The 27,619-nt window shown below is 52.8% G+C and overlaps 4 protein-coding genes across 4 annotated transcripts; 1 reads left to right on the top strand and 3 right to left on the bottom strand.

Annotated features, from left to right (window-relative positions):
- Nucleotides 1–612: 612 nt before the first annotated feature.
- On the bottom strand, nucleotides 613–7,177 carry ETH_00022030 (FAD-depdendent monooxygenase, putative; the record flags this gene model as incomplete). Its single annotated transcript, XM_013378711.1, has 10 exons — nucleotides 613–1,652; nucleotides 2,152–2,317; nucleotides 2,550–2,637; nucleotides 2,888–3,005; nucleotides 3,241–3,303; nucleotides 3,615–3,714; nucleotides 4,298–4,459; nucleotides 4,673–6,070; nucleotides 6,298–6,600; nucleotides 6,812–7,177. The coding sequence occupies 10 exons, from the start codon at nucleotides 7,175–7,177 to the stop codon at nucleotides 613–615; spliced, it is 3,804 nt and encodes a 1,267-aa protein (XP_013234165.1).
- Nucleotides 7,178–9,617: 2,440 nt separating this feature from the next.
- On the bottom strand, nucleotides 9,618–13,002 carry ETH_00022025 (uncharacterized protein; the record flags this gene model as incomplete). The annotated part of the gene is made up of 3 exons (XM_013378710.1): nucleotides 9,618–9,755; nucleotides 9,914–12,670; nucleotides 12,835–13,002. The coding sequence occupies 3 exons, from the start codon at nucleotides 13,000–13,002 to the stop codon at nucleotides 9,618–9,620; spliced, it is 3,063 nt and encodes a 1,020-aa protein (XP_013234164.1).
- A 1,240-nt stretch (nucleotides 13,003–14,242) lies between these two features.
- On the top strand, nucleotides 14,243–18,990 carry ETH_00022020 (uncharacterized protein; the record flags this gene model as incomplete). Its single annotated transcript, XM_013378709.1, has 3 exons — nucleotides 14,243–14,485; nucleotides 14,615–15,213; nucleotides 15,393–18,990. The coding sequence occupies 3 exons, from the start codon at nucleotides 14,243–14,245 to the stop codon at nucleotides 18,988–18,990; spliced, it is 4,440 nt and encodes a 1,479-aa protein (XP_013234163.1).
- Nucleotides 18,991–22,244: 3,254 nt separating this feature from the next.
- On the bottom strand, nucleotides 22,245–27,345 carry ETH_00022015 (CAM kinase, CDPK family, putative; the record flags this gene model as incomplete). The annotated part of the gene is made up of 15 exons (XM_013378708.1): nucleotides 22,245–22,494; nucleotides 22,717–22,786; nucleotides 22,937–23,041; nucleotides 23,211–23,300; nucleotides 23,582–23,639; nucleotides 24,013–24,125; nucleotides 24,528–24,567; nucleotides 24,989–25,022; nucleotides 25,128–25,190; nucleotides 25,307–25,403; nucleotides 25,629–25,685; nucleotides 25,824–26,016; nucleotides 26,191–26,264; nucleotides 26,485–26,543; nucleotides 27,272–27,345. The coding sequence occupies 15 exons, from the start codon at nucleotides 27,343–27,345 to the stop codon at nucleotides 22,245–22,247; spliced, it is 1,377 nt and encodes a 458-aa protein (XP_013234162.1).
- Nucleotides 27,346–27,619: the final 274 nt, after the last annotated feature.

Here is a 27,619-nt window from a genome sequence, read left to right as displayed (position 1 = left end):
CAGAGGGCCTTAGAGAAGCATATCAAGGCACCTGACCCACAGCAACTAGCATTCCCTAATGAGGCCCAGGAACACAACAGTCCCGTGGTGTGCGCAGTCAGTGCCTCTGGCGGCCGCTGGGATGCGCGCGCCCTCGGCCTTGGGTGGGGATGGGACGGGGGGAGGGATGAGCTACAGCAACTGCAACAATGCATTGTATTGGCCAAACAGTAACAACGCTACAGCCGCGGCAGAGCAAAGGTAGAAAAAACACAAAACTGGCTCGGTTGCCGCAGGTCAGTTGCGCCTTGCCGCGCACTCCCACGAAAACAGAAACAGCAGCAGCCGCACTCGGCATTCATAGTGCAGCAGAGAGTGCAGCGGACCCTAAATCGCTCCGCTCCGAGCAAGAAAAGATAAAGCCGGCCATATTTGGCACTACCGAAGTGTGTCTCAGCTAACTCTGCTGTCGCTGCTGCAGCAGATGACGACATGGCGAGACGAAAACCAGGGACAAAATCTGAAGCATGCTCTGCAGAATCGACTACAGCTAACAGCAGCTGCTACGAGTTCTGTAGCAGCTGCACCAACCAAAGCAGCGGCTGCAGCACAAAATGCACGCAATAGAGCGTCCTAGAACCTGATAAGGTAGTCGAGGAGGCCCCTAGCAGCCTTCGTGTCTCCAACTTTCCCACAATGCGCCAAATATCCATCTGGCCTGATGAGGCAGAAGCCGCAGCTGGCCTCAGCACCGTCAGAGGCGTGCGGGTCAGCTAGGGATAAACCAAATTTGCTCTGTAGATCGCTGAGGAAGTCTATGAGGATGAACCCTCCACTGCCTTTGCTGCCGCTGCTCGCCTGCTGCATCTGCTGCAGCAAAGCAGGTGGCAGGAGTTGCAACAGCGGTCGCTCCACAAGGTGACACTCTTCCACTTCGACCTTTGCGTTGGATGCCGCTGCCGCCGCAACCGGGGATCCTGAAGGAAGCCGGGCCTGCTGCTGTTGCTGCTGGAGAATCGAACGACTTTTGGCGGGAGGGATGCAGCGCGAGTTGCCCCGCACAATCTCTGAAGTGATGCTGGTTGATGTGGCGGTTGTGTGCACAGCAGCTGTGGGCCCGTGGAAACACCACACAACGCGCAAGTCCGAAGCCCATAGCTGTCTCTCCGTAGCTGCGGCTGAGGCACCGCTCGCTGTGGGGCACTCCGTGTGGCGTCGCAGGACTCTGCCTCCAACAGGAGCACCACCCGCAGCGGACGCTTCAGCAGCAGCAGCAGCTGCTATTGGTGTCTCGAGACCACGCCTTGAACTCAGGGGCCTACTGTTAGCACTGCCCATTGAGATATCTCTGCCACTGTCAGCTCCATAAAATCCGTCCTCATATGCATCGTCATCGTCTGTCTCTGAATTGCTGCTTCCCGCTCCCCTGCGCCAGCTGCTGCTGCCAAGACCCGTTTCGAGGCCGGCAGGGAAGTCTACGAAGTCTGCTGCTGAAAACGGAGCGTGGAGGCTCTGAGCTGCTGTTGCAGAGACATTAAATGACCCGGAAGGCGAAGAGTTGAGGTCCTTACCTACTGGAGATGGAGCCGCAGATGAAGCACCCTTGGCTGCAGCCAGAACTGCCAGCTGACAAAGTCGCGCTAGAGTGCTTACTGCCTCATTGTTGTACCGTGCTGAAGCGTATCAGTAGCAGCAGTTAAAGCAGCCAAAGTGCTCAAAATGCACGCATGGATAGACTGTTCAACAGTGATTATGCTTTAACCGATTCACGGGCAAACGAAAACCGACGGCGGAGGCATTTGCGTGGGTGAGTATATGTGTTCCGGAGCTTAAAATGTTAACGCACAGTCGCGCACGCATACTTTTAGTACCTAGGTACGACACTATACACATATATATAATGCAAGACCATACACACACTTGCACAGGTATGCGTGACGATATATCTGCACACGCTGCGGTAACAGCGACAGCTCCCGCAGTGACTACGACAAGCAATCTGCTATCAAGACATCCCAACGCGCCCAATTCCCACCCCAAAGCCAAGGCGAAAATTCCACAACACACAGTGGCATCAGAAGGGCGCACTATAGCAACAGCATCAGCAACTGCGACATCAGCAACACGGCACGAGCAAGAGCATCGTCCAATGTAGGAGAGCTAACGACTCACAGACAAGGGGAGCTCCCGCTATTTCACATCCGAATATGTTTTGCTTTCTGGCTCCTGGCGGCAGAAGCATTATATGGAGCAGCAACAGATGGCGACCTTTGCCCAACAGCTCGAAAAGGTAACCAGCCACGGGGTCTGCTACATCTGGAGGATGCATCTTCGGGAACTGTGATGACACAACAACAAAGCAACTGAGCAGACAACTACTTCGCAAGAACAACCACATAAAACCACACGACCCCTGCGGGATCCATTCCTGCTAAAGCTGCCGCCTGAAGAGCCACTTGCAAGTCAGGGAGCGGTAGCACGTGTCAGGCTTTCGCATCAGTAGCAGTGTATAACACGAAACACTAGATGCACGTGGACATCAAAAACATGTAAAGCACCGCGCTGCTCACCCGAGCAACTTTGACGAGGCAGTCTGGGGCTCTGCAGCCAGGCTTCAGTCCCGATATGAAAGACGAATCGCCGTTCCCCAAAGCAATACTGCGGCACAAAACGTCAACAAGAAATCCATCAAGCTTGCGTCCAGCACACAGCATATGACTTTTAAGAGCCTATTCAGCTGCATTGCGTCTTCCCGAATGAGAAGCTGCTAGCAAGTCCCGCTTCTCCCGAAGTGTAGGATAGTGCATCCAAACGTAATATCTACGAGTGCACCGCCTATTTAATTGCTCTGTGGCTTGTAAGTTAAGCTATTTGACAGCAGCTGTAAGGCACGCTTTGTTTGACTTGCCTTGGCTGCGGGTAAGAAATGCGAGTCATCAGCAGCGTCTGCCCAAAGCTCCTCGCAGCGCTCGGCAAGTGAGACGCAACGGCAGCCCCCATGCGCAGTAAAAGCCTGGAAAGAAGCCCTGAAACAAGAACACGAAGAAAAAAAACGCAAAATACCATGAATAGGGGGTGAGCAGTGGCGCCAAAGTCGCGTAGCCTTTGCAAAGCAAGCAACAGCCATGCTGCTTGCACAGTTCAAAAAGAATACATACTGTAAAAGACAATGACGCAGCTATGTATGAATGAAGCGAATGCGTAACGTGGGAAGTCTTCGTACAGAACTGGCAGCAAGAAAAGGTCTTGACTGCGTCTCACCGCCGGAGCCGTTGGCCGAAAGGACAGACTGGAAAAAACGGTCGGATAGCCCCACGACTTGCTCTGTAACCAAAATCGCGAGAACAGAAACACTAGAAACATGACAGCACAAGCCACCATAACTAGGTAGTGTAACCTGTGATAATCATTACAGTGTCCCTTCGGCAGCAGCAAGCGGCAGCAGTTTTGGCTGCAGTGTGTGCCTCTACTTGAATAATTGGATCGTGTGCAGAGGCACAGTGGGGTTCGCCTCCTCATTTTTGAGAGCCTGCTTAATTTCTCCATCACCTTTCTGTCCGCAAACCTGCTGGTGGTTGCCGCTGCTACTGCTGCAGTAGTAGCTCAAAACATGGCTGGTCGCAAGAGCTACATACCTGCTGCTTGTTTCGCCTCTTCCGAGTAGGAGTCTAGCAGCTGTGGAGAAGCACCATGGCGAAGCACGCGGGCTAACTTCCATCCCAAATTGTACGCATTCTGCAATAGCAAAGACGCATGCACGTTTGCATACTGCCCTTGTTTCGCCCGATTCAAGGTGTAACACTATGTGGCCACTGGCAAATAAACAGTGCAAAGCATCAACTAATATACATCTGTAAAAACAAGTATACCCCAGTATTTCTGTGCGTGTGCGTAGATCCCATGAATACAAGAGCGCATGCAGTTTTCCTTTGCACTAAAGTAACAAACCGCAAAATTTTTCTAAATTCAACATCTTTGAAGCTGTTTTGTTGTTTCCTGTCTATATTCTACAAATCGTTCTCTGATGCCACAAAGGCCTTCGAAATAGTAGCACGAAGTTACAGAGGGGCGGAATTGACAGGGCTGCCACTACAAGCGTGACAGCTTAAGCGTACGCGGCACAACTCCCATGGAAGCCCCACAAGAAGTCCCCCAAAAACCCAAGTCCAAACGTGTGCACAAATAATCGAAAGCACTCAAAACCACTACAAACCGCAGGGAGACAAAGTACAGACGACTACGCAGCAAAAGCCACCAAAGACAGATGAAGCCAAACAAAACCTTGTGTCATGGGCAGGACAGCCAGAAATTCACTAACCTGCATGCCTAGATTCATTCCTTGTCCCAATATTGAAGGGTGAACATGCGCCGCATCACCCGCTAGCAGCAACCGTTTGCGACGTAGCACAGAAGCCATTCGAACCGCCGACTTGTACACTGCGGACCAGTAAACCTCCGTCACTCGGCAGCCAACGAATATCTGAACAATCGTAGGATCAATTGCGGCAGCTAGTAGGAAGTTACACATGCCAGACAAACTTAGCATAGAAAATGTTTCTCTGCGCGGGCTGCAACCAGCAGGAGTCAGGGCCCTGATGCACTTGCTGTTGGCAAAACAAAGGACTTGAGTTGCTGCTAATGCGCGAGCCGCTGCTGCTATTCCTACTTGCTGTAGCTACTTTCTGGTACCTACCCGTTCGACCTGCTGCAGGAGCTCCTCGCGTGTCTCAGCTTGCGACTCCTGTCTCCGCGTGTCGTTCTCCCCAGCCACAGCAGCAGCAGTCGCAGCAGCAGCAGCAGCAGGGGCGACAGCAGAGTCGGTGAACGACATCGCATGGCTAGGAGCAAGAGCGGCCATTGATGGGATCTTTTCAGTAACGACCCTCCATCGGAATGCTGATGTGTCCACGGGTCTTGTACTGCGCCGGTGCATCAACAACTGCTGTTGCCTGAAGCTTCTACTGCCGCCGTAACTGCCACTCTTGCGGCTCCCAAAATCTGTAGCCTGGGCCACGGCTGACGCTGATGCAGTCTTCAGCATTGGAATACACGCAGCAAATCCCTTTGAGGTCAGGTGTATCTCCACCGCATCCCCTGTAGCAGTTCGTCTTCCTGAGGCCATCAGCCGAGCCCTCTCTGCCTCTCCTGGCTCCAGAGCGGCAGCAGCTGCTGCATGCAGTCTTTTGCCCAAACCAGAGAGAAGCCCTTCACCCCATAAGCCATCGACAGGAACTCCCAGGCCCCCGCAGCCCAGCAGCTGGCAGCTGCTCGCCTCTTGCTGTTGTTGCTGCTCCCAAGAGGACAGTGTCAGTGGGACATCATCCTCCGCCTGCTGATGCCTGTTTGCCAGTTGGAAAGGGCTGGCTGCGAAGGCCTGCGTGCGGTTTCCATTAAACTCCCCTCGAGGTGACTCTGGAGGGGTCCGAGTGGGGGAGGAAGATGCACCCAGCACGGGAGATTGTGCAGGAGATACCGTAGAGCTGCAAGCTGACATCAGTGTAGGCGAAAGCTGCAAATCCGCCACAATGAAAGACCTAGGGTTGGTCCGCTGTTCGAACGAGATGCCCCCCGCCTTGCGCACAGCAGACCTTGGCCCGTCGCAGCCCACGACGTATCGGCAGCACACCACGCCAAATCTCACGGGTGGCTCATCCACGGATGCTGGTGTCGTTGCTGAGAATGATGACGATCCATTGCGTGGGACATAGTGGCCGAAGTGTACAGACACTGGGTAGCCCAACTGGCCGTTGGAACTGTCCCTCCGTGAAGCGTGCCCACCAGCTGTAAAGGCCGGGAAGAATGATTCTTCCTGCTGTTGCTGCTCCTGTCGCGGCTGTTGCTCCTGTCTGTGCACCTTCTGCGGTTCTGCATCCGCCGTCACCTGCGGCTCGTCTGCAACTTCATGAGGAGAGCGGAAGGAACTGTGATCGGAATCCTCCTGCGTAGTCAAGGTCGATTCTGTGCTCCGTTGCTGCCGCTGTTTTTGCTGCTGTGGTTGCTGCTGCTGCTGTGAACGCTGGTCAACAGGGAACGCGCTAGGTTCGTCTGCATCGAATCCTTGAATTTGCCACACGGCAACAGGTCGGTGGACCTGCAGAAGATGGTAAAAACACGAGCAGCGGAAGTGAAGTGACAACAAGGGACCAGTACCTACAGAAGAAAATCTCAAAAGGCAGCAGAAGGCTGCAGAAACCCAATAGATCTCCAAGTAAAATACCCACAAACCCACCGTGCGCAGCAGCAGCAACTCAGCGGCAATCTGGAAAAAAGCAACTGCAGCGCTATGCAGCAGCAGCACGAGCATCACCAGCAGCGGACCTCATGTCCCAGTTGGTTGAGCCTTCTCTCTAGGATCTGGCAGGTGGTGGCCTGTGGCAGGATGAGGGCGAACGGAAAGGGGCTGCCACTGCTGCAGGCTGCGTTGACTTCCGGAGCATCTGAAGAAGCAGTTAAGCTGCCGGCCAAAGAGGCCAAAGCCTTCAAGGTGGGAACCCGCACGGGCGCAGCAGCCGTTTCTGTGTCTCTTAGGGGCACTGAGAGGCTCTTGCGCCCGCTCACCCATAACTCGAACGCGCGGCAAAGAAGGCCCAAAGTCAAGAAACTTCCCGCAACTCCGAGATCCTAATGACGGGCATGCACGCACACTAAATTCAAACACGTGTCAAAGTGCCTTCTTCCGTGCCTAGCTAGCAAGCAAGAGAGCTACTCAGCTAGCTGCTTGGTCTTCTGGCTGCAACTTCATAGAAGGCAACTACTTTCAGCAGCTGCTGCTGGAGAACACAATTAGGCTGGCCACGCAATATCTCACTAGACCAAAGGAGCAGCCACACACCTCGAGAATCTCTAAAGTCCGCGCATGCACCGTCAGCGAACGGCTCTCCTGGGGCGTGCATGGGGCTGCATCGACAATGACAAAGGATACACCTTGAAGTGCCAAAGACAAGGCAAGAGTCAAACCCGCAGGTCCAGCCCCTACAATTACCACGTCCGTGTACAAAGGCAGGCCGCTGCCGCTGCTGGGGTTGCCGCTGTGACTGCTACCATTGCGCATCAGAGGCGGGATGGACATGTGGCTGTCCCCTCGCTCCTGCTGCTGCTGCTGTCCATGGGATCTCCGGCGTTGCTGCTGCGGGGGTGCCGCCCCCACGTCTCGCCTAGCATCTCTAGGCAGACTAAAGGAGGAGCTCTGGCTACTCATTTTGTGGGTGGCTCTTCTTCGTTACTAAGGCTGCCTGCCCAGCTACTACGGCTTCTTGTGGCGCTGTTATCGACAATCTTGTTATGCTACTGCAGGCCGAAATCGGCAAACAGGCACTATGGCGCTCCGCCCACTCAAACTAGGCCTGGGAAGGCTCTAGTGCTTCTGGTGGGTGTGTGCCACTCTCCTGTGTGTAGCTGCAGCGCGCTAGACAAGGGGAGATCGATGCATTGAGGCACTTCAGTTGTGGCTTCTTCCGCTGCTACTTCTGCTGGTCGTGCCGCTGCGCCTGCTGCTGCTGATGCGTCAGAGTGGCTTTGAGTGCCTTCCACTAGCAGCTGCGCACAAAACCTGTTGCCTTTGATTCCGCCACTGCTGCCACTACTGGTCTGCTGCCGAGGCCGCCCACGGTATGCAGCTCCTCATCGCGGGCATGGCTGGTGCACACGGCTACAGCTGTTGTTCAGGCTGCCGGGGCTCCTGCTGCCGTAGGTGCTCCCGTTGCCTCTCTGGTGTCTACTTCATGAGCCCATTAATCTCTCGCAAACGTCTTGTCGCTTTCCTATGCATGCAGTCGGCGTTTCTGCAGCTGCTGCGGCGGTGGCCTCTGGTCCTAATGATGGCTCGAGCGCTCGCCAGCAGTGTCCACACGCCGGAACGTCTTCCGTGGGTCTCTGCAACCTCTGCTATCTCTTCTGTTTGATGCGCTTTGACATATGTACTTTCAGGACTTCTAAAAGTATAACGAACTCGACGCAGCACGAATGGCTAGAACAAGGCCCTACTGTTGCTGCTGCTGCCGCTGTGGCTGCAGCTGTTGCTGCTGCAGTCCAGGGGATCTAGGGCGAAGCATAAAAGCAGGGGCTGGGCCATTTCTTTCCGTTTTGTTTGAGAAAAGTACACCTGTTTAAAGAAGAAGGGATTGCTTTACGACGGAAGCTCAACACAAGCAGACAAGCAGTGCTAGGTAGTTCCCCAACAGCAGCAGGAACAGCACCAGAGCAGCAGTAGCAGAGCAGCAGCAGTACACGCCTACAACGCGTGTGGCCAATGATGCGCGTCGTATCCCTACTGCGTTCCCTTCTCCCATTTGGGCCCCGAATTTATACTTATTTTCTATGCTCGACTCAACCATAAGCAAGCAAATACACAAAATCCAGCCCCCGCACCACTGATAAGCGTACACACTAGGCTAGTCGGGCAGCGGGAGCAGAGACCGCTAATTGATGTGCAAGTGAGTAGCAACGGGCTTCCTTGCGGAACTTTGTGGGCTGCTTAACGCAGAATAATAAAGCACATAAAATTTGACATCTCTGCCTGCTGGATGTGCGAACCACTGGCCATTTCGCTGCTTGCTAGCCGCCTGCCAAAAATCTGTTACATGGGGCACCATCGCTGTGGGGAGCGCTGTGGAGGGTGTGCATGCACAGCTTCAGGAAACACTACTCTACAAACCATATTTGAGGTGACTGAGATGCATCACAGTAACAGCATAGTCACTGGAGCCCCATTTAAAGGGCGCGCATGGTGCCCCAAGAGCACACGGGTTGCCCCACAGATCTAGCCAGAAGCTCGGGCAAGAGGCAAGGCAGGCTTCCCCGTGGTTTACTATTGCTATTGAGCTAGCTTGAACTAAGCAGCCACTAGGTCGCCGCTCTGGCAAGTAACTGGCGAGTTACTGCTAAGCAAGGGCACTTTGAACCCTGTACCGCGTTCCCGCAGAACCGCAACCATCGGGTGCTGTCTGCTGTTGGGTCACCACAGCAAACGCTTGCAAGCAACTATATATGCAAGCCCTTATTTGTCGCAACAGCAACTGTCCTACCGCCACTGATGAACCGACGCGTCGTGTCCACCTGGCACCCTTCATATCTAGCTAACCGTGCAGTCGCCACTTCAACATCTTAGCGGATGAAGACAAGAACCTTGAAGCTCCCAAAATGTAATGCAACGCGCCGCTTCGAGCGCAAAGTGCGGCGGGAGTTGGTGGCAACAGCAGCAGCTATGCTGATTTGCTGTCGGCGCAGTGGGGCACGAGCCAATTCGCCACGTGTTGAGTAGCCATAAGTACAAACCAAATCAGCTTTTATCTTCAGTTCGTTCGATTCGTATAGAAAGAGCTAGCTGACTTGCTAGCTTGGTCAACCTCTTGCTAGCTAACTAGCTACCAAGCCCCAAGACCACAGATTTTGCCGCTACCTGTGTAGCACGCATTGGGAAAAGGGGGGATACCTGGACATCAAAACTGCAAACCCACTAGACTAAGAAATCGTAAGCTGCAACCACAGCAACGCGAAGCAGTGGGTGCAGCTCACGTGCAGGCCCCCCTGCACGTGTCACTGGGCCAGAGTGCCATCATTGTCGTTACTGCTGGCACTACTGCAGCAGAACTCTGCTGTTCTTCTTGTACACTGCTACGCGCCGTGAGCCACAAGCAGTATTAATCCAATTCCCAGAAAGCCGGAGGGACGTTTCTGGACCTGAAAGAGGTCACCTGCTCCATTGTTTCTGCAGATAGTTCGCCTTGATGAACAAAGCAGTAGCCAGCCGGGGGAGCCCCCAGCTCCACAGCAAGATCCTGAAATGCAAACAGAAGCAATGCAACAGCGAGAGCAAGGGTCAAGGGCAAAGCAGAAAGCAAAGCGGCAACTAGCTTTCCGCATACTGGCAAGCCTGAGCTGCCTCGCTAAAACCTCTCGTGCAAATAGAATGCCATTGCGGAGTGCCATGACATACATTTCTCTCTTCCTTGCCAGATCGGCAGAGGCTCAAGAAAGGCTGCAACTCTTCTTCTCGCCACACGGTCTTCGTAGCAAACGCAGCTACAAGACGCTCCCTCAAAGTCAACGGGAGTTCTGCAGCTGGCAGCATCAGAAGCTGCCCTTCAACTGCAATGAAAAATCCGCGGAGAGGGGACAACAGCATGCCTTGCACGAACGCGCGCCTTTCTTCTGCGTCTGGTAACAATGCAGCAAACTGTCGGGTGCTGCTGCTTCCCCCTGAGGCCGCTGATGCAACGGATGCAGCTGCTGCATGCATCAGCCTTGCTGTTGCGGCTGCTGTTTCGAGACCAACTGATTCGCCGTGAGGCGGACGGTTGCCGTACAGAAGACACGTGGGGATTGCACGCTGCTGTGCACGCTGCAGCGAAAAGTCGGTGCGTAAGTCAGGAAATCCGTAAGTGCAGCAACGCAGGAGAGACGGGGCTGAGAGGGGGTAGCTAGCCGTTTGTTGCAGCTGTTCCCAGTGAAACCACATTGCTAGAAGCGGTATTCGGTTTGCTGCAGCGAAAAGCAGCTCGTGTGCAGCTTCCTGCTCATTTTGCTGCTGCTGACATTCAGCAGCAATGACAGCAGCTGCAATTGACCTCAGAGCAGCTATGCGATTTCGCATGTGTTCCTTTGCCCACTGCAGTATCCTGACCGGCACTTGCTGCCATAGCTTTCCTAGATTTACGCAAAATTTCTTTACCTCTACTGCAGTGACTGCAGAAGACAAAGTATAAGTCACACCATGTTTCAGCTGCAACGGCAACCCCACACGTTCGGCTGTCTCTGCGGCTAGCAGGAAATGCAGTTTAAGGGGATTCACTGCGGCCTTAGTTTCCTTCGAAGCAGCTGCATCACTCAGGACCTTCTCCAAACCATGTAGCAAATCTTCTAGGTCACCGTTCACATTTACCGTTGCTGCTGCCGCGGATTCCGTTGAAAGAGGAGGACAACTGTCGCCCAAGGCTGTCGGATAGCTGCTGCAGCAGAGCTGCGGGAGCCTCATGTCACAGAAAAGCCTCAGCAGCTGCAAAAGCAAGCCAGCTGTCAGCAGCGGCAAATTCTCATCTGTATCCGTTGTACTGTCGCCTGCTGCTGCTGCTGATCTTCCTGAGTGGGCTTGTACGCGCAATCCCGGCACAGCCAAGCCGTGCCTTTGCACGCAGTCCGTAATGGCCTCAAGGGCCCACCCAACACTAAACCATTCGCTGCTGCCGCTGTTGCTACTGCTGCTGCCTAAAGCCAAGCAGTCCATAATACGAAACAGCCACTTTCGCACCGTGGCGGCAGAGACCACGAAATAGCCGCCCACATCTGGGTCGTAGAGAATAGCACGTGAAGTGACAGCAGGAAGAGAACCCCACATACTAGGAAGCTGCCGCAAAAGTTGCTGCAGGCAGTGGCTCTGCTGCTCTGCAACTTTCACCGGCCCTCCCCCTTGCGATGCTGCAGGGGTTGATGCTGGAGTTGCTGTTTGGTAGAAGTGCCCCAATGACGGCAAGCCTGCATCACCCAGCAGAACTGCTGCTATCTCCGCTGGGGAAGCTTGAACTCGCTGCAGCAGCACTGCCGAAGAAAGCACTGAACGGCCCGCAGCGACGGCTGCTGGCGGCACTGAATTCGGGTATGCAGCCAGCAGTTGCTGCACTGGCAACTGCAGCAGCTGCTGCACCTGGTAAATCCGCCCCCGTGACTTCTCTAACTGCAGCACAGACCTGCAGATGCCTACAATTGCAACACCATGAGTACCGTTCCGTTGGTCGCTCTCTTTGTCGGTTTTTTTGTCATCAATGAGCATGCAGTCCCCTGCGTCACTGCGCGGTGCTGCCTCCCTGCAGCAAACTAACACCTCCCCGTCTATAGTGTTCTGTGTGACAGAAAAACTGCTACTCCGGCTGCAAATAAGTGTTTTGCTTTCGTCCCGCATTTGGGCAGCACTGGGAGGAATGGGGAAAGCGGTAGGCCGGCCCTTCAGCAGCAGTACTCGCTGTGCGGCTTGCTGCGTTTGCCCGAACTGCAGCTCATTCCGCAGTTCATTACTCAGATTGAGCAGCTGCCACGAGTTGTGCATATGCTGCAGCTGCCGGGAGGCAGCTACGAGCCACAGAGCATCACTATCGGTTTCACCGGGTGCTGCTGCATCTGCTGTTGCGGCAGCTGCAGCCGCGGCAGCAGTAGCTGCTGCTACGGGGCCCAGCTGTGGCTGCTGCTGTGGCTGCTGCAGAGGTGACACATGCGCGGCCTGAACAGCAAAAGCCTCTTTGAAAGGGTTTAGTTCTGGAGCGCTGCAAAAGGAAACGGTGTTCTCGATAGCACCATAGAACTCCCAAGCTTCCATGTGCGCAGCAGCAGCCTTATCTGCAGCGGAAGCCGCATCTGCAGCAGCGGCATCCCCGTCCTCTGCTACTGTGTACGTGCAGCCAGACACGTCTAAAAGGAGCGGACGCCGCACCCGCCGCAGGACTGCAAGGGTGCATGGGCCGTCTGCAGAAACAAAGGGGGCCACCTTCCCCTGTACGCTATCTCCTCCCACGTAGAGGCAGCAGGGTCCGCTGTCGCCGGCCGAAGCAGCAGCAGCTGAAGGCCAGCGTACTATGCCCCAAAGCTCGCACTCAGGCGATTCCTGCTGCTGTCCTTCATTTGCTGCTGTTTCGGGAGGTGCCTGCAGCGGCTGCAAGTCGGCTGCAGCTTTAGTTGGATCCTGAGTGGATAAAAGGGCCTCTCCCTGCAGAAAACGGCAACACGAGGGAGCCAGGAGTGCAGACATCCTCGATACATAGCCTCACTGTTAACAGTGCATCAGTGCTTCTTGCAAGACAGTGTTCAGCCCTGATCAGAGTATCCACCGAACCATATTAGATGCAGAAGCAGGTGCCGTAGCATGCTCACCTGAAGGTCTATAAGACAAAGATTACTGTTTGCAGCGGTATCTTGAGGCCACAGTATTGCTGTCAATGAAGCATCTTGCAAAGTCTTCTCCTGCAAAGCGACAGTTGGGGCCCTTTTATCAGTGTCGCGCACATGGGGCCCTTCGGCCCCCAGTGGGCTACGAGGCATGGACTTTGCTGTTGCTGCTACTGCTGTTTCTTGTGGTGCAGCTGCTGCTCTGTGAGAAGCTGAAGGGCAACGTGCAACGGGGCAGACCCAACAGACGCACGAGGCTGCTTGCTGCAACAGCGATGCATTTGGGAGCTTTTATATTTCATCACCTCAAGTGCAACCAAGATACAGCTTAATGGCAGCACAGGGAGCAGGATGTGAGGGACCGGCAGCAGCCCCAGTAGGGCTGCCGGGGGTGGGGTTTGTTGTTTCGCCCTGCGGCTGCAGCTGCTCCAACCAGATCGCTAGCTAGGATCATATTTCAAAGCCGTTTCCGATAATTTTTGCTGAGCAGATGCACCTGACGGAAAAGTGGCTCCGTGGTATGGTGTAACTGCTACTCCAGCTACCATCCGCAGCAGCAACAGCCTCAGGACAACAGCAGGACAGGGACCTTGAGTCTAGCCTAGCCACGCAAGCACCCCCATTAGAAAGCGGGTGAACCACAGAAACTCTCCTGAAACAGAGCGAGGAACTGATTGGCTGTACCTGTCGAATGGAACGCGCTGCAGTAGGCAGCTAAAGCACATAGGGGCATGTGAAGCCGCAGCTAAAGCTACAGCAAGAGCACCGTCGGCTGTTCCAGCAGTCACGCATCCATTGAGCATGAACCAGGTGAGTTCCTGTAATATGCACGCGTGAACAGACAGGCAGGAGCTGGACCTAGGGAGTGAGGTGTCCTGGTCGCCGTGCATCCTTCTGAGCACACTCCTAACCTCTTGAACACCAGCAGCAGCAGAAGTCCCAGCACACCGAAAAGTTACGGAGACGTAGCTGGAAGGGAGGGCTAGAAACGGGGAAGGAATGGGGTAATAGCAGCCACATTGACGGAAACAACGGCAGCACAAACACTAGTGGCAACAGAGACGCCATGACAAGCATGGACGGAAAAGTTGCGATGTGTCATTCGGTTTCATAGAAGCACGGAAGCAGCAGCATAAACAAGAATAGCACCACTACCAGCAGCTGCAGCAGGACAACAGAGACCAAATGTCGTGGCGCCAGCAGTACCACTCGCGGGCGAAGGTACAAACTGGCGTGCTGAGTTGCTGCAAAAGCGGCACCAACAGCAGCAGCAGCAAAAATAGTGGCAACATTCATTTTGCTTGTGCATGCATCGGTTCGAGCAGGAAAGCGCCTTGGTTGGGGACAGGGCGCAGCTAAAGCGGCAGCGGATGCTGCTTTGGCTGCAGTGGCAATGCAGCAACAGCAGCAGGAACTGAATCAGCGGCAGCAGCAAAACGATTTCCAATATGGTGTTGCAGGGGAACCGTTCTGGAGTGGTTGCTGCACCCACAATGTGCGGCTTGGCAGCAATGAGGAGCAGCATCTGCAATTGCTGCTGGAGTGCCGGGACGCTTGCTGCGGCTGCTACTGCACAGGAGTGGGGTGCCCAGACCTGCATGCACTGGCTATTGAGTGCAGCAAAACGATGTCAAAGGTGAGGGCTTAAGAAGTTTCGGCAGGCTTTACTGGGGGACTTGTGCACTCTTGCAATAGACTGATTCAGCGTGTTAGCTGCTGTAGCATTTTCTTAGGATGCGCTTGTGGTCTGCTTCTTGTGCTGCAGCAGAACGCTGCTGCCGGTGCCCTGTCTGTCTGGTTATCGCACTGCCTCCCGCTGCATGACGGTCTCGAGCTCCTGCAGCAGCTTCACAAGCAGCAGCTGCTGCAGCTGCGACAGCAACAACGGCAGCAGCAACAGAGCCAGCTGTTGCAAGATTTTGACACAGCATCCTCCTGCAGTTGTTTCCCTTCGCTTCTGTTGCAACAGAGGCTGCTACTGCAGCATGGGGGTGGCGAAGAGGCACGTGCACTGGCGACGGAAGTGGAGCTGACAGCTGCAGCAGCAGCTGCAGCTGCTGCTGCCGCGGCTCGTTCTTATGGCTCATCAGAACTGATAGAGGCAGCAACGAGTGCGACAGTGCCAGCCTGGATTTCTTTGGGGCTGCAAAACGTAGCGTCTGCCGTTGCTCCGGGGCTCCTGCCGGTAGCTACTCACGGCCTTCAGTTGCCAGCAGGCAATGACGGCAGCAACGGCAGCAACCAAAATGGCAGCAGTATGTTTGAAAGGCAAAGAGCTCTTTCGTTGATCCAGCAAATTAATGTAAACGCATTCGCTGTGCTGCTGCGCATGGGACGCCTGGAGGAAGCTGCCATTTCTGCATGGTGAGGCAGCCTTTGCTGCTATGTTCGCGTTTGCAGCAGCTGGAGCACGCCACTTTGTAGCAACAACGACTGCATGATCAGGCTCACCGGGTGCTACGGGAGCGAATGGCTACGGTCTCATGGTTTGAATTTTAAGGGGTTTAATATCAGTCAGCATTTGTTCTGTCTTCTGCGCTTAGGAATATGGTTCAGGGGAGCGACGGCTCCGGGGCTGCATGCTCACATGCGCTGGCTGCTGCGCTGCTACAGCTGGGCAAACACAACAACTTCGTTGCACTGCAGCTGCTGCTGTTTGCCTTGAGACATGCAGCCCAGCTGCTGCAGTCGTTAGTGATAGCACCGGAAGAATCAGCAGTAGCAAGCAGTGCAGCAGCAGCTCCTCGATTCGTATCTACTGCGTCTGCGACGGCCAGCCAAAGGGCAGCAGCCGCAGTGGCCGCTGCAGGTGGTTGGGCCCACCCTCCCGCTGCAGCAGCAGTCCCCACATCGACAACACCTTTAAGAATGCTGCAGGTGTGCCGCGGCAAGTCACACTGGCCTGTGCTGCTATCTTTGAATGCTGTTGGAACCGTTGCCCTTCATCTTGCATTACTGTTGCACAATCAGCCCCAGCTAGTAGGCCAGCTCGCTATGGACCCCACACTGCTACTGCAATCCCTGAGGTCAGCTGAACACCACATGCGTCTTATGGCTGCAACACAACCCCTCAAGCTACAGCAGGAACGATGGGAGCAGCAGCAGGCATGGGAAGCACATGGACAGCAGCGGCAGCAATGTCCGACAAGCCCAGCGTCGCCGCTGCACCAACTGCAAGGATCTATGAGGCGCCTGGAGGAACTGCGCCGGCATCATCACCACCAAGTGGACTCGCGACGGCAGCAGCAACAGGAGCTCGCGCAGGGGCAGGAACAGCAGCAGCTTACCCAGCAGCAGCAAGCGTACTCACCAGGAGCAGTAGCTCAGTCGCAAGTGGCAGCGGAAGGATCGCGCCCTTTAAATCGAGAATCTTGTGTGCGCGACTCCAACAACAGCAGCAGCAGTAGCAGCAGCAGTTGGACTGACCATTTGAGGCATTCTGTAGAATTACTCAGAAGTCAGTCTTCTGCAGCTGTTGCTGCCGCTGTCCAGGCAGCTGACTCTGCGGGGGCTGCGGCTACTGCAGATTTACTGTTGACAGGTGCAGCGGCAGAAACAGCTCGACTTACAGGGTCTCCATGGTCTTCTGGTGCTTTGGGCGGCTTCGGAGGTGCAAACATGCCGCAGCAGCCGCAGCAGCAGCGCGGACAGCATGTTGGCAACGTACCTGCGGGCATGTTGAAAGGATCGGGAAACGCCTTCATCTCGTGCACTGCTGCTGCTGAAAGAGCAGAGCTTCAGAATTTAAACTTTGAGGTTCCGTATGCAGACAGTTCAGTGGTGCAGCAGAGGCTTCTGCAGCGCCGGATGCTGCCGGTAGCGGCGGCAACAGCAGGAGCCGCTGCATCAGCCGCTGCAGAAGAGGGAGTGGCATGCTTTTTTGAAATAGCTGATGCATGCGCGCGGCTCATGACTGCGCTATGCTCAGCCGTCGAAACTTCATGCGAACACAGGGACAGCAGCAGCAGCAGCAGCAGCAGCAGCAAGTCAATACCTGGTGATCCGCTAAAAGAGGCTTCTGGAGGGCAGCGGCTCCAGCAACGTCGACTTTCTACTGAGCTTCGGAGCAAGGTTCTGTTGCTGCGGTGCCATATTCTTCTAGGATCGTTGAGTGGAGCGCAGAGAGAGCTGCCTGCAGCAGCTGTACTCCAGCTGAGACCGTTACTGCACCAGCTGCTTCGCCATACGAAGAGCTTGTTGGGCGGGAATCTGGGCATGACTGGCAGACATTGGGGAAGTTTCTGCTGGGACAGCAAAGGCACAGATAGCAACTTTATCCATTGCCGCTCTTCAAGATGCCGCAGCAGAGTGGGACTCATGAAACTGCTAACTGACGAGGACACGCTCGGGAATGCGACGCATGCAGGAATGGACGGGGACATGGCAGCAGTTGCTCTGCTGCTGCTGCTGCAGGCCAGTCACATCTTTCCACGCGTGCTACCCGTGGGGGCTCTGCGTTCTGCAGCAAGCCTTTATACTCCAAAACGCCACGCAAGCAGCTTTTGGGCGTTTCTCGCTGCAGCTCAGGTTGATGCAGTATGCTGCTGCAGTGGTAGGGGCCCGCCGTTGCTTCTCGGGCACGGAACATCAGGGTCCGTGGCGGCCACAGCAGGTTGGCTGCAGGCTTTGGGGCTTGACGCGTCACAGCGTAAGGTCTACTGGCAGCTTCTGCGACTGCACAAAGCTGCAGCAGATGGAGATGTAGCATTAACACATGCAGCAGCCGCTGCTGCGGCAGGCGAAAGCCAAGGGCTTGTCCTGTCTATTTCACATTGGGGAAAGGCACACTTGCTTGCCGGTGCTGTTACTCCACCGTGTGCTGCAAGAACCCTCCTGCTGCAGAAATCTGTTTTACTTGCAGCGGCGGCGGAGCTGCATGTGCCGCTACTCCATGTGCAGCATCTGCTGCGCTGTTACTGTTGCACCAAAAGGCCGGCGCAACAACTGTCAACGCTTGCTGTTGCAGCAGCAGGTGCCGATGCTCCTAATTGCGCATGTTGCTTTCAAGAGACACCTCACGGAATCGCTCTGGCGCTTCTGCAGCTGGACATACAGTTGGACGCATTAGTTGCCATGGGGACTAGCAGCAGCAGCACCAGGCCCGCTGGTTTGGAGCTGCTGCAACAGTTGCACCACAGAGCGGCAGCTGCTTTGCTCGACCAGAAGTGTTTTCTGTACTTGCACTTCCAGCTTCGTATCGCCTTGGTGGAGCTGCTGCTCAGGCGTGTCTCCAGGGCGATACAACTGTTACCTTTGCTACAGCAGCTGCTGCAGCAGTACCACTTGACACAAAGCTGGGCGCTCCAAATGGCTGCTGAGATATCCTACTTAAAGGCAATGTGCTGCTTGCACCTTGGGGCGGTGTTAGTGCAACACCAGCCGCAACCCTTGAGACTAGCGACAGCAGCAAGGCAGCCCACTCATGAGGCTGCAGAACCAGGAGAGCCGCAGCATAACCAGCAAAGTGCATCACCAGAGAGTACTCCTACGTTTTATGCTCGGGGGAATTTAAGCGCCAGGGCAGCACACGATGCAGGTGGGATGAACTCAAGCCGCAAAAGCTCGATGGGAGATGCAGAAGGGTGCACAGAAGGAGCACCTGGACGAGCAGCAGCAGCAGACTCGCTGCTACGTGCAGCAGCAGCCCACGCAGCGAGCGCACTGCGTGAGTGGAGTGCGACTGAGCAAGCTGTAGGGTTACGATGGGGCAGCTTCCAGCGCAAGAGGCACAAAGATATGCTGGTGGCTTGCCTCACCATTACAGCCCTTAAGCTGCAGCAAGCAGCATCTGAAACAACCTTCGCCGCAGCTGAAGAAGCTTCGGTTTCGGAGCAAAGAAAACGTAGCGAAGACCTTCAGCAGGAATTTCTGAAACTGCGTGCTGCTCTGCTAAAGACGGAGGAGATGGATCCACACCAGCAGCAGCTCCCAGATATCCACGCAGGAAAGCAGAGTCGTTCCTGGTGCCGTTGGAGCGACGCAGCAACGGATTTGAGCGACGGAACTTTCAGTAGGCGGCAGCATGGCAACAGGTGCAAGCGGCAAAGGATTGCTTTCGCTGCGGAGAGCGAAGTGGTTCCGATTGAATTCAGAGCTGCAGCTCCTGCAAGGCTGCAGCCTGGTGCAGTTGTGCACCCTTAGATGCATGTATAGCAGCCACGTGGTGACTGAGCATGAAACGAATGACGGCTTTATACGTTTTCCATTGGTAGTGCTTTTACTCCGGTGCTTCTGTAGAGGATCCGGCTGGGTGAACTTTACAGAACTACGTAGATTCGGCTTGCTTTTAATTTCCTTGTTTAATCTGAAAAGATTGCACGTCTTCGGAATACTTTTGAAGCGGTTTAGCTTCTGAAATCAGGCAGCAGCGCCGAAGAGTGCCAGTTAACTTGCTAACGGAAGCCTGCAGCTGTGCATTACTGCCGGCTTTGCTCATTCCGTTTGCTGTAGTTGGTACTAAATTGCTGTAGTGTGATTCAGGGTATGATGGAAGCAAGCAAGTAATGTAAGGGAAATCAGCTATTAGTGCATCGACGTGCTCAAGGGTGCATGGCGAACGTGCTATCTTCTCTATCGAAGCAGTATCTCAGTAAACTCATCATGCGTGAATTAGTTGCGTCAGTTGCGCGTCAAAACATTTGCTGTGAGTCGCCCAGCAATTTGAGCAACGTCTTTCAGCAGTGGCAAATTATTTCGGCGGCAGATGAGCGAATTCCACAATAGCAGATGGTTCAGTATTGGAGCTGTTTTCCTCTGCAGAGCGTCTTAATGACATACGGATGCACGAGGACGAGACAAAAACCTGTAGAGTTTCTCTGGTAGCAAACTGGAACTGTATCTGCACCATTCGCTGAAGTGGGACCACGTAAGTGGAACTCGGAGAATCAGCCTGCTGCAGCTGAATCGCGCTAAAATTTTGAACCATTTCGCTGCATTAGACTTTTTCAGAAGAATTTTACGAGCAGATTGGACAGGCCAACTTTGAAAATCTTGGATTTCACTACGACCATGAAGTCTTGAATCCTTCCTCGCAGAGGCCCACTCATAGTGCCTTTAGCGCATGTGTGTTGAACTGAAGAGCGAAAGCCCGCGCTAGTCTTGTGTTGATGCTGCCTAAGGATCTACCCTGTGGCCAGATGGACACCAGACGCCCCGTGAGAAGGCACGTCACCTTTGTTTGATACGACTGAAGCACTCTACACATGCCAAGTGCTATCGGCACGCTTTTAATCTGTGTTCTATTTCATGTCGCGAGAATGGGACACCTGAGCTGGAGAGCCACTTACGTTGCGAAGGCAACAACATGTTGAACATTGGAAGACGTTGAGCCAAATGAAGCACGAGAGTACGCAATTGTAGAAGGTCCGATATTTCACTGTTGCATTCTCTGTCGATATTTCCTGCCTCAACACCATATTTGGTCTTCATTGTTTTCTTACAGGCCACTGAGGCTTTTTGCAATCCATAATGTTTGGCAGCACATTGTTTCCCTGGGAAGCGTTTTAGAGAAGCACGGGATGTCCCACGTCCGGTAGTTTGCACTATTCCCTTCTGGCTGACCCTAGAAAGTTTCACGCGGCACCAAGAGGCCAATAGAACAAAATCCAACGTATTCAGTATTAAAATGCATCTAATTTGATGACGTAGAATCCTGCAGGGGCTTGTACTACAGCGCTGCAATCCGGTAAGCACGTTTTTTCCATTCCACGGTCAGAAAGTATACTGGACGTCCGTGGACCAGAGAAAGCCCACCGCAGTTGTAAGGGCTTTAGATATCTGCAGTATGAGACACTTGTCGTTGTCCATGCCCAGTGCTCCATAGCAGGCGCAAGACGCGATAATAATTTCGTTTGCACAAAGCGGCAATTCAGAGAAGGACATTTTGCCCAACAGTTCAACGATTTCAGTTCTGCAGCTGGGGTCGATTTTTGACGAGAAGCGCGCTTTCAGAGTGGTCGCAGGCTGAATATCGCTGTGCAACTACTCTGGCAGTAAGCTTCTGCTCGAGGGATTCGTGTTCGTCCCAAGCTGGTTCGGCACAAACGGCACTTCGTGTTGTTAGCATCAAAACCAAAGGTAATTTAGTTTCCATTGAAAAATATTTGCTGCATTGGCGTGAAACTGTTGGTCGCTTCAACTCCTGGCAGTTGTAACCAAGTACTACGCAGCAGTAAGCAAACCGCTGGAACGAGATGGCACGCACAATGTCAGTCTAAGCAGTTATAATTGGATATTTAAGCTTCCGATTAAGTGGCATGCTAATGACCAAGCAAGCTGTTGCAGGGCCTCAGGTGCCAGAGAAGCGTATAAGTACAAAGTAAAAGTAGAGGCTTAGGGTAGTCGAGCCAGCTTCTTACGTTCCACAGTTCCAGAGGCTTCATGCTTCTTCTTAAGATTCTTAAGGATGGGCCGCTCTTCGCTCCACATGCAACTGGTGGAGAACCACTTCCGCCTGTAAAGCTCAGAAAAACGCCACAAGCTCTTCAACCACTAGGGTTCGATTTTAGTACTTAATTACCTGGGCATGCTGAAGCTCGGAAGTTTCGCCCATATAATTGTCAAAAAACGTCCAATTCTGGATAACAAACCAATTTTCTTAGGTCCCTTGCGTAACTTTGAAGGTAGCTTCCTCGCTGCTCCTCCTAGCATGGCAGAAGGGATGCCTCGAGCGCTCCTCGACTGAATGTTTCTCTTGCAATGAATCCTGGCAATAGAATAATTAATATGTTTACGGATTGGCAAATATGTAAATATGTTTACGGGTCGAATCCCAACGCATTTAAGGCAGGGAGTGCAGCACAGTCAGTTACTTGACTGCTTGGTGCCTACATATCAAGGTAGGTGGCCTAGATCATGCGCCGTTACGAAAAAAAATTCCGAAACTGTAGAGTCCTGTCGTGAATATGAAAATTTCTTGTTAGCAGGGAAGCGTTTGTCCGTGGGACAAACTTGCTGCGTTCCTCCAAGAAAAACTACGTGTTTCACACACATTTTGCTTACTCACTAACTGCCAGCCAAACGAGCCATCCAAGTGCTTCCTGATGGCGTGTGACCCTTTTGCAACCAAACTACACAATACAAATCCACTCGCTGATCGGCGTTTGAAGAAAGGAGTATAGCAACCAGGCTACACAACACAATCTTTACGTACTTAAGCTGAGATTGAGGGCATCAGTACGTAGAAAAGTATGACAGGTCAGTAAATATTGAAGTGTTCCAAGGGGCTACGTGGGGCCCTGGTGCCATTAAAGTAGCTCAATGCAGCAAATTCATAGTTGAGAACTCCTGATGCAGGGTTCTGCTGCAAAGCAGCAGTTTTCTGCTGCAAAGCAGGAGGAGACGACGATACAGGAAAAGCAGCACCAACGGCGCATGAAAAAGCTTTCTGTTAGTGCTCAATCTGCAGAGCTGCTATTGTTTTGATGCTGCTTCAGCCCGTCGCAAGTCTCACCCATAAGACGCGCATTCGAAAGGGCCGCAGCCACTGCGGCATGATCGCCCTGGTGCATATCTTGTAAGCTAGAAGCATCTGGCCCGCGAGCGGCAGCTGAATTTGTCAAGGTACTTGATGGCATGCCCATCCAATGGGCATGCACGGAGCGGTCACTCGAGTGTGTCCTGCCCTGTGAGCGGGCGACGTTGGGACTAAAGAAACAGAAGGAAAGAGTAATAGGACATTAAAGAAAAGTTTTATCCAAGTTCGGCACTACGGTTGAAGAAAGTTAGGTCTCTTCAACGCATAAACGCAACGTCTAGCTAAGCCTCCCCCCGTACGCTGTTTGGAGGCGATGCAACAAGCCCTGTGGGCGGTGCTGCAGCTTCTTTTGCACATTGCATCTGCAGTAGCAATGAGACGTGTCAGCTTACCACCTTTTGTATTTTTGCCGAGGCAGGGGCTTGCACTTATGCCGAATCAACGAGGCGAAGTGAAAGTAGCCTGCATACGTATCCATGTAAGATCATGCCTACGAATTAGGCATGTTGTTTATTAAACTGATGTTGCAAGTCTAGTCGCTATGACTGCAAAATTAATTCAGCAGCACATAACAGCTGGCTGGTGGCTTGGTGCAAACGTGCGTGTCCCTACCCAGATTTCCATCCTCATTTCCTTCCTGTTCCAAAGCTGCAGAGAGGCTCTGCCCAAATAATGTTTCGCCGAATACCCAACGGCAATCATCTAGAGAAAGTCGCCCTGTGGTCGAATGAGACATGTCCACCGCGACTGTTCGTGCGCATGTTTCAGGCACTCATTCTGCCCACCTACTACTTTCAGGCATGTCTCGGATTACCAGGAAAGACATTATGCAACAAGGCCCCATAGACGCGCTCTCACAACTCTTCAGGAAGCTGTCATGCTTTACCATCACGGTTGACGTCCAATTTATCAAATGCCTTTTTCAGTAGAGAATCATCCGCCTCCACTAAAGTGCCGATCATTGCAGCGGCAAACACTGAGTGACCAAAACACGACACAAAGCTTACAACGCAACGAAACATTACCCATCGATTACATCCCACTTTAAGATGACTCGTGTCACGGCAGGTAGAAATGAGGTTTCGAAGCGTGTGCATTGGCTTTCGCGGTGGTCACATCCGTGTCCTATCACAAGCGTTCTTTCTTTACCACCTACAGTACTGCGTTGCTCTACTTAAACTTCGTATTAATATTTGTTATAAGGTGCCCTTAAATGTGATTTGAGTGAAATGGCTGCAAGCCGAAGTAACCGCGTACCTGTGAACATAATTTCCCCATCTTTGTTAATATCGAGTGCATCAAATATTGCTTCGACCTGAAGTCGAGGCAAAAAATCACACTAACCTGCACAAGCTCCGATATCGTACAAGAATTTGTAATCGTAATACGAATCTGCCTTGAGTTCGCTTTGTGAGGTGACGTGTGAAAGCGCAACATTGCGGTGGCAGCACGCTTGTGTGCACAGCTCTCAGAAGTTTAGTCCTTGGAATCGTTGTCAGCTCATCCGCAGAAAGCTACAGCTCGGCTTCACTGCGCGTTCAAAAATTAAAGCTGGCGCTTGTAATAGTACTGCAGTGGCTCGTCAGTGAATTGTGGAGCAGTTTGTATGCAACAACTACACCAATAAAGACGAAATAACAAGCAGATATCTGAAGAACGGGAGCTTCCACTGGAAGGGAGGACTGCACCTCTTCATGTACGAAGGGCTCCGCCTGTTCTCTTTGAAGCGTCCTCCTCAAATCTTCTGCAGTAAGACGTCCAATGCTAGAGTGGGAGGCGCCAGCAAACAAGCGTCCAACCACTATTCACAAAGCGACAAATCTATACCATCGACTAGGATGCGTACGAAACCGTCGAGTCACTTACGGGCTTTTCAAAGTACTGCTAGGCTAATCTTGGGGACGAAAATGTGGTGAAGCAACCAACCAAACGTCCGACTGTTATGTGACGCAGTAAGCATAATATGGATTCTGATTAGACGCTCCACTTGTATGACTTTCGCTAAGTAAATTTGGTATTGGCCAAATGGCTATATTCCCCCATTTCTGAGTTGTTGGAAGCATCTGCCCCTCCATGCAGCTGGAAAATAGGTTACTGGCGTTTACAAATGTCCACTTCTTGACCGAAGATGCAATGTTAGTTTTTTTGTTACCTCACATTCGCATTGGTCGGAATTTAAGCAGTAGGCGCAAATGAGAACTGCTGCGCGGCGTAGTGGGCTGCTGTTGGCAAACCAGCGAAGTCTACAGGACAGGCAAAATTGGGAAAGCATCATTTGGAAATTGTCCATTAACATAATAATAAAAGTCCCCTGCAGTGCTTGCGCGTTGCGCAAGGAGCCTGCGCTGTTTGGAACACCCGTGTCTCCGCTGCTGCCGTTACTGCTAGTGCTACTACTGCAGTATGAAAGGAGGAAACGAAGCCTAAGTCATCTGGCTCTTTCTGCTCAGTATGCAGGGTCCCACCCAGCGATGCAGGAGGGAGGAAAAGGTTGACGTGTGATCATCTGTCCAAAAAGCCAGGGCTGAGGGCACAGACAAACAAGCGGTGCAGCGGCGAAAAATTGCCTCCTAGTAGGCATTCACGAGCAACAAGGCAAAACGTCTTGCTGTCTGAAATTATCCCCATCAAGAAATTGAAAATGGCTTAGGTGGGATGGCTTACGTGCTCCAAAGCTCGCTGCGGAGTAAGGCGGTTGCTGTGAAGGCGGAAAAGCACAGCAAAGTAGAGCTAGTGTTGCACCTAGATATACTGAACCTTTCTGGACCAGCATGGTGAGCTTAGTCACTGAACTATTTCTCACTGCGGGCTGAGCGTTAATAGCTGCGTTACAAAAGACTTCGCCTCCTCAGAGACGCCAGCTTTCCTGAAGATGCAAAAGATACGCATGTGTCGTCAGACTCTTTCCTCAGCCACAACTGAGCCCTCGAGTTGGGCTATGACTTTTCGCAGCTCTAATCTCATTTGCGATGCTAAGCTCACTCGAGATGCAGCATATTGACATCACCGGAAAGGATCTGACGGATTTTTTCTTGTCGTGTACCCACAAATGGCGGGCGCCCGCAGAGTAGCTGGTATACTGTGGGGACACGAAAAAAACTGCAATGCATGAGAGTTCCTCGTGATGCGTGGCGACTCTGCCATGAGTTGCTTACAAATCTGCGTCAATATTTTACCCCTTCCAGTACAACAATCACTACTTTGGAGAGCTCCATTGGTGTGATCTCTTCTGCGTGGGGAAAGCAAGGATAAGTGAATAGCTGTAACACAGTGCGGCTACTGTAATGCAACAGAAACGACTAACCAATGACACCCAGTGACCACATGTCGCAGGCATCGGTGTAGCGCCCGAGGAGAACATCTGTGTTGAGCAGCACGAACAGCCACAAAGTACATCTGTGAAGCGAAGCAACACATTGTGCAGCAGCAAAAACTAGTACTGCGTGACTGAACTCCATTTGCTATCCCTAATGCTTATTTTTTGTCTGGAGAGGGGGACCTGGGCTGGTGTATGCTAGTATGCCGCAAGCAGCATTAAGACGGCCCTCCTTCTTGTGCCATCGTGTAGAGTGACTCAGGCCATGAAGCTTCAGTGGAGGGGAAATTTCTTGTCTTGTCAGTTGCCAGCTCTCGAGCCTGAGGTTGCGGTGAACGATCCCGCAGCCCTGGAGATATCCAATCGCCTGAACCATCTGCAGCACACGCTAGCGAGGCAACGAAGACACCGTGATGTCCTCTTCTAGAGCATTAAACTCCCAAGGAGACGGCCACTGAGCGAAAGAAAGCGAAAGGCGCTTCAAGCTCCATATAAAACTATAAAAGATACCAGCTTGCGACACGCCTCTGCAAAATGAACAGCTACTGACCTGTAAGGCCCAAGTCCTTGCTAGCTCTTCAGGACACTTTTGCAAAGCTGCCAAATAATCATACAGCGAGCCGCCTGAAGCAGTTGATGTAAAGTTGCAGGTAAGCAATAACACGCATAGTCAGCTGTTTTTCTAGGCAGCACTATTCAAGAAGCCTACATGAGCGGATCCCACCACAGCGCAATTTTTTGTGGTCTACACACAATACCGGAGAATCTACATCAGCAAGCCATCATACTGCGTCCAAAAGTATGGTCTGAGTGGCAGCTAGACTAGTTAGAACAGAGACCTCACCCGGGCAGAACTCCGACACAAGATAAACGGCCCTGTCGTCTTCAAATACCTCGAGCAACCTGAAAAGCCAAAGCATTGAATTCACGGGTTAAAGACATGCCAAAGTCTTCAAAACTCAGGGAAAAGCAGAGCGGCATCTGCCCTACAAAATGAGGAAAGAGGGAGGACTTCAGCGGTTCCGAATGCAGTGCCCAAGCAAACTAAAGTGGAATTCCCCTCACCGTGACTTGCCTAGCAATATATGGATGATCTAAAGAGAGCCAAACCTCAATTTCATTTTTTGTCGCCTCCATTTGGGCTGGGTCCTCAAGATGCTTTTGTATTACCAATGCTTCTGCCTTGCGCCCACTGCGCTTACACGTCACTCTGCACACTCTCCCAGCATCGTCTCTTCGAAGGGCAAAAAAATCAAAAGAGTAGACTTCCCCGATGTTTTCGCGCACTAAGCGGCTCGTATACTGCACATGAGCAGCAACGGATGCAACTCCCGAAAAGAGCAACGTGAAAAGCTGTCAACTTCGCTAGCCGGAAGGTATCTTCACCCAAGAAAGCCATTCAGTAAACCAGAAACATTTGGCATGTACCCTTTCCTGACAACACGGGTGAAGAGGAATATAGGCATACGCATCTCGGAAACGCTAAAGTGGAAACTGAGAGGTTGAGTTGGACTGTTAGACGTTGAGTTGGACTTATAGGGCCACACTTCACACACTAAATACTTAACGTCTTTCTTCCTAAGCAGAGGTAGGAGAGCATAGATGCCATAAAGGCACTGCTTCCGACTCACTCGAACCAAGTTTTGTTGCGGTTGCTGAAACACATCACTGAAAATGGTTGAATGACTGTGGGAGGTCCTTGCATCTGCCTGAGTACCTCTTAATCGCGAAAGACCAGTTGCGGGGGCTTCGCGGCCCCGCATATGCTGAAGGGACTGCCTGGCCCCCATCAAACATACTTTTCAAAAGGGAGGCTGCGCACCACTAAACTTTTATCCCGCGAACCTACGCAAAGTTATGGCACGAGGCCAGCAAGGCCCTCTTGCCGCCCATGAGAGCCTAAAATCCTCCACACCAACGTAAATACATAAAATTTAGTCTTTTTGAACCGATAGAAGGCAGATGAATGAAGAAAAGGG

The sequence above is a fragment of the Eimeria tenella genome, genomic scaffold (genome assembly GCF_000499545.2).
Source record: "Eimeria tenella Houghton genomic scaffold, Eth_scaff95, whole genome shotgun sequence".
NCBI classification, from domain to species: domain Eukaryota; phylum Apicomplexa; class Conoidasida; order Eucoccidiorida; family Eimeriidae; genus Eimeria; species Eimeria tenella.
This window is presented reverse-complemented; position numbering and strand designations above follow the sequence as displayed.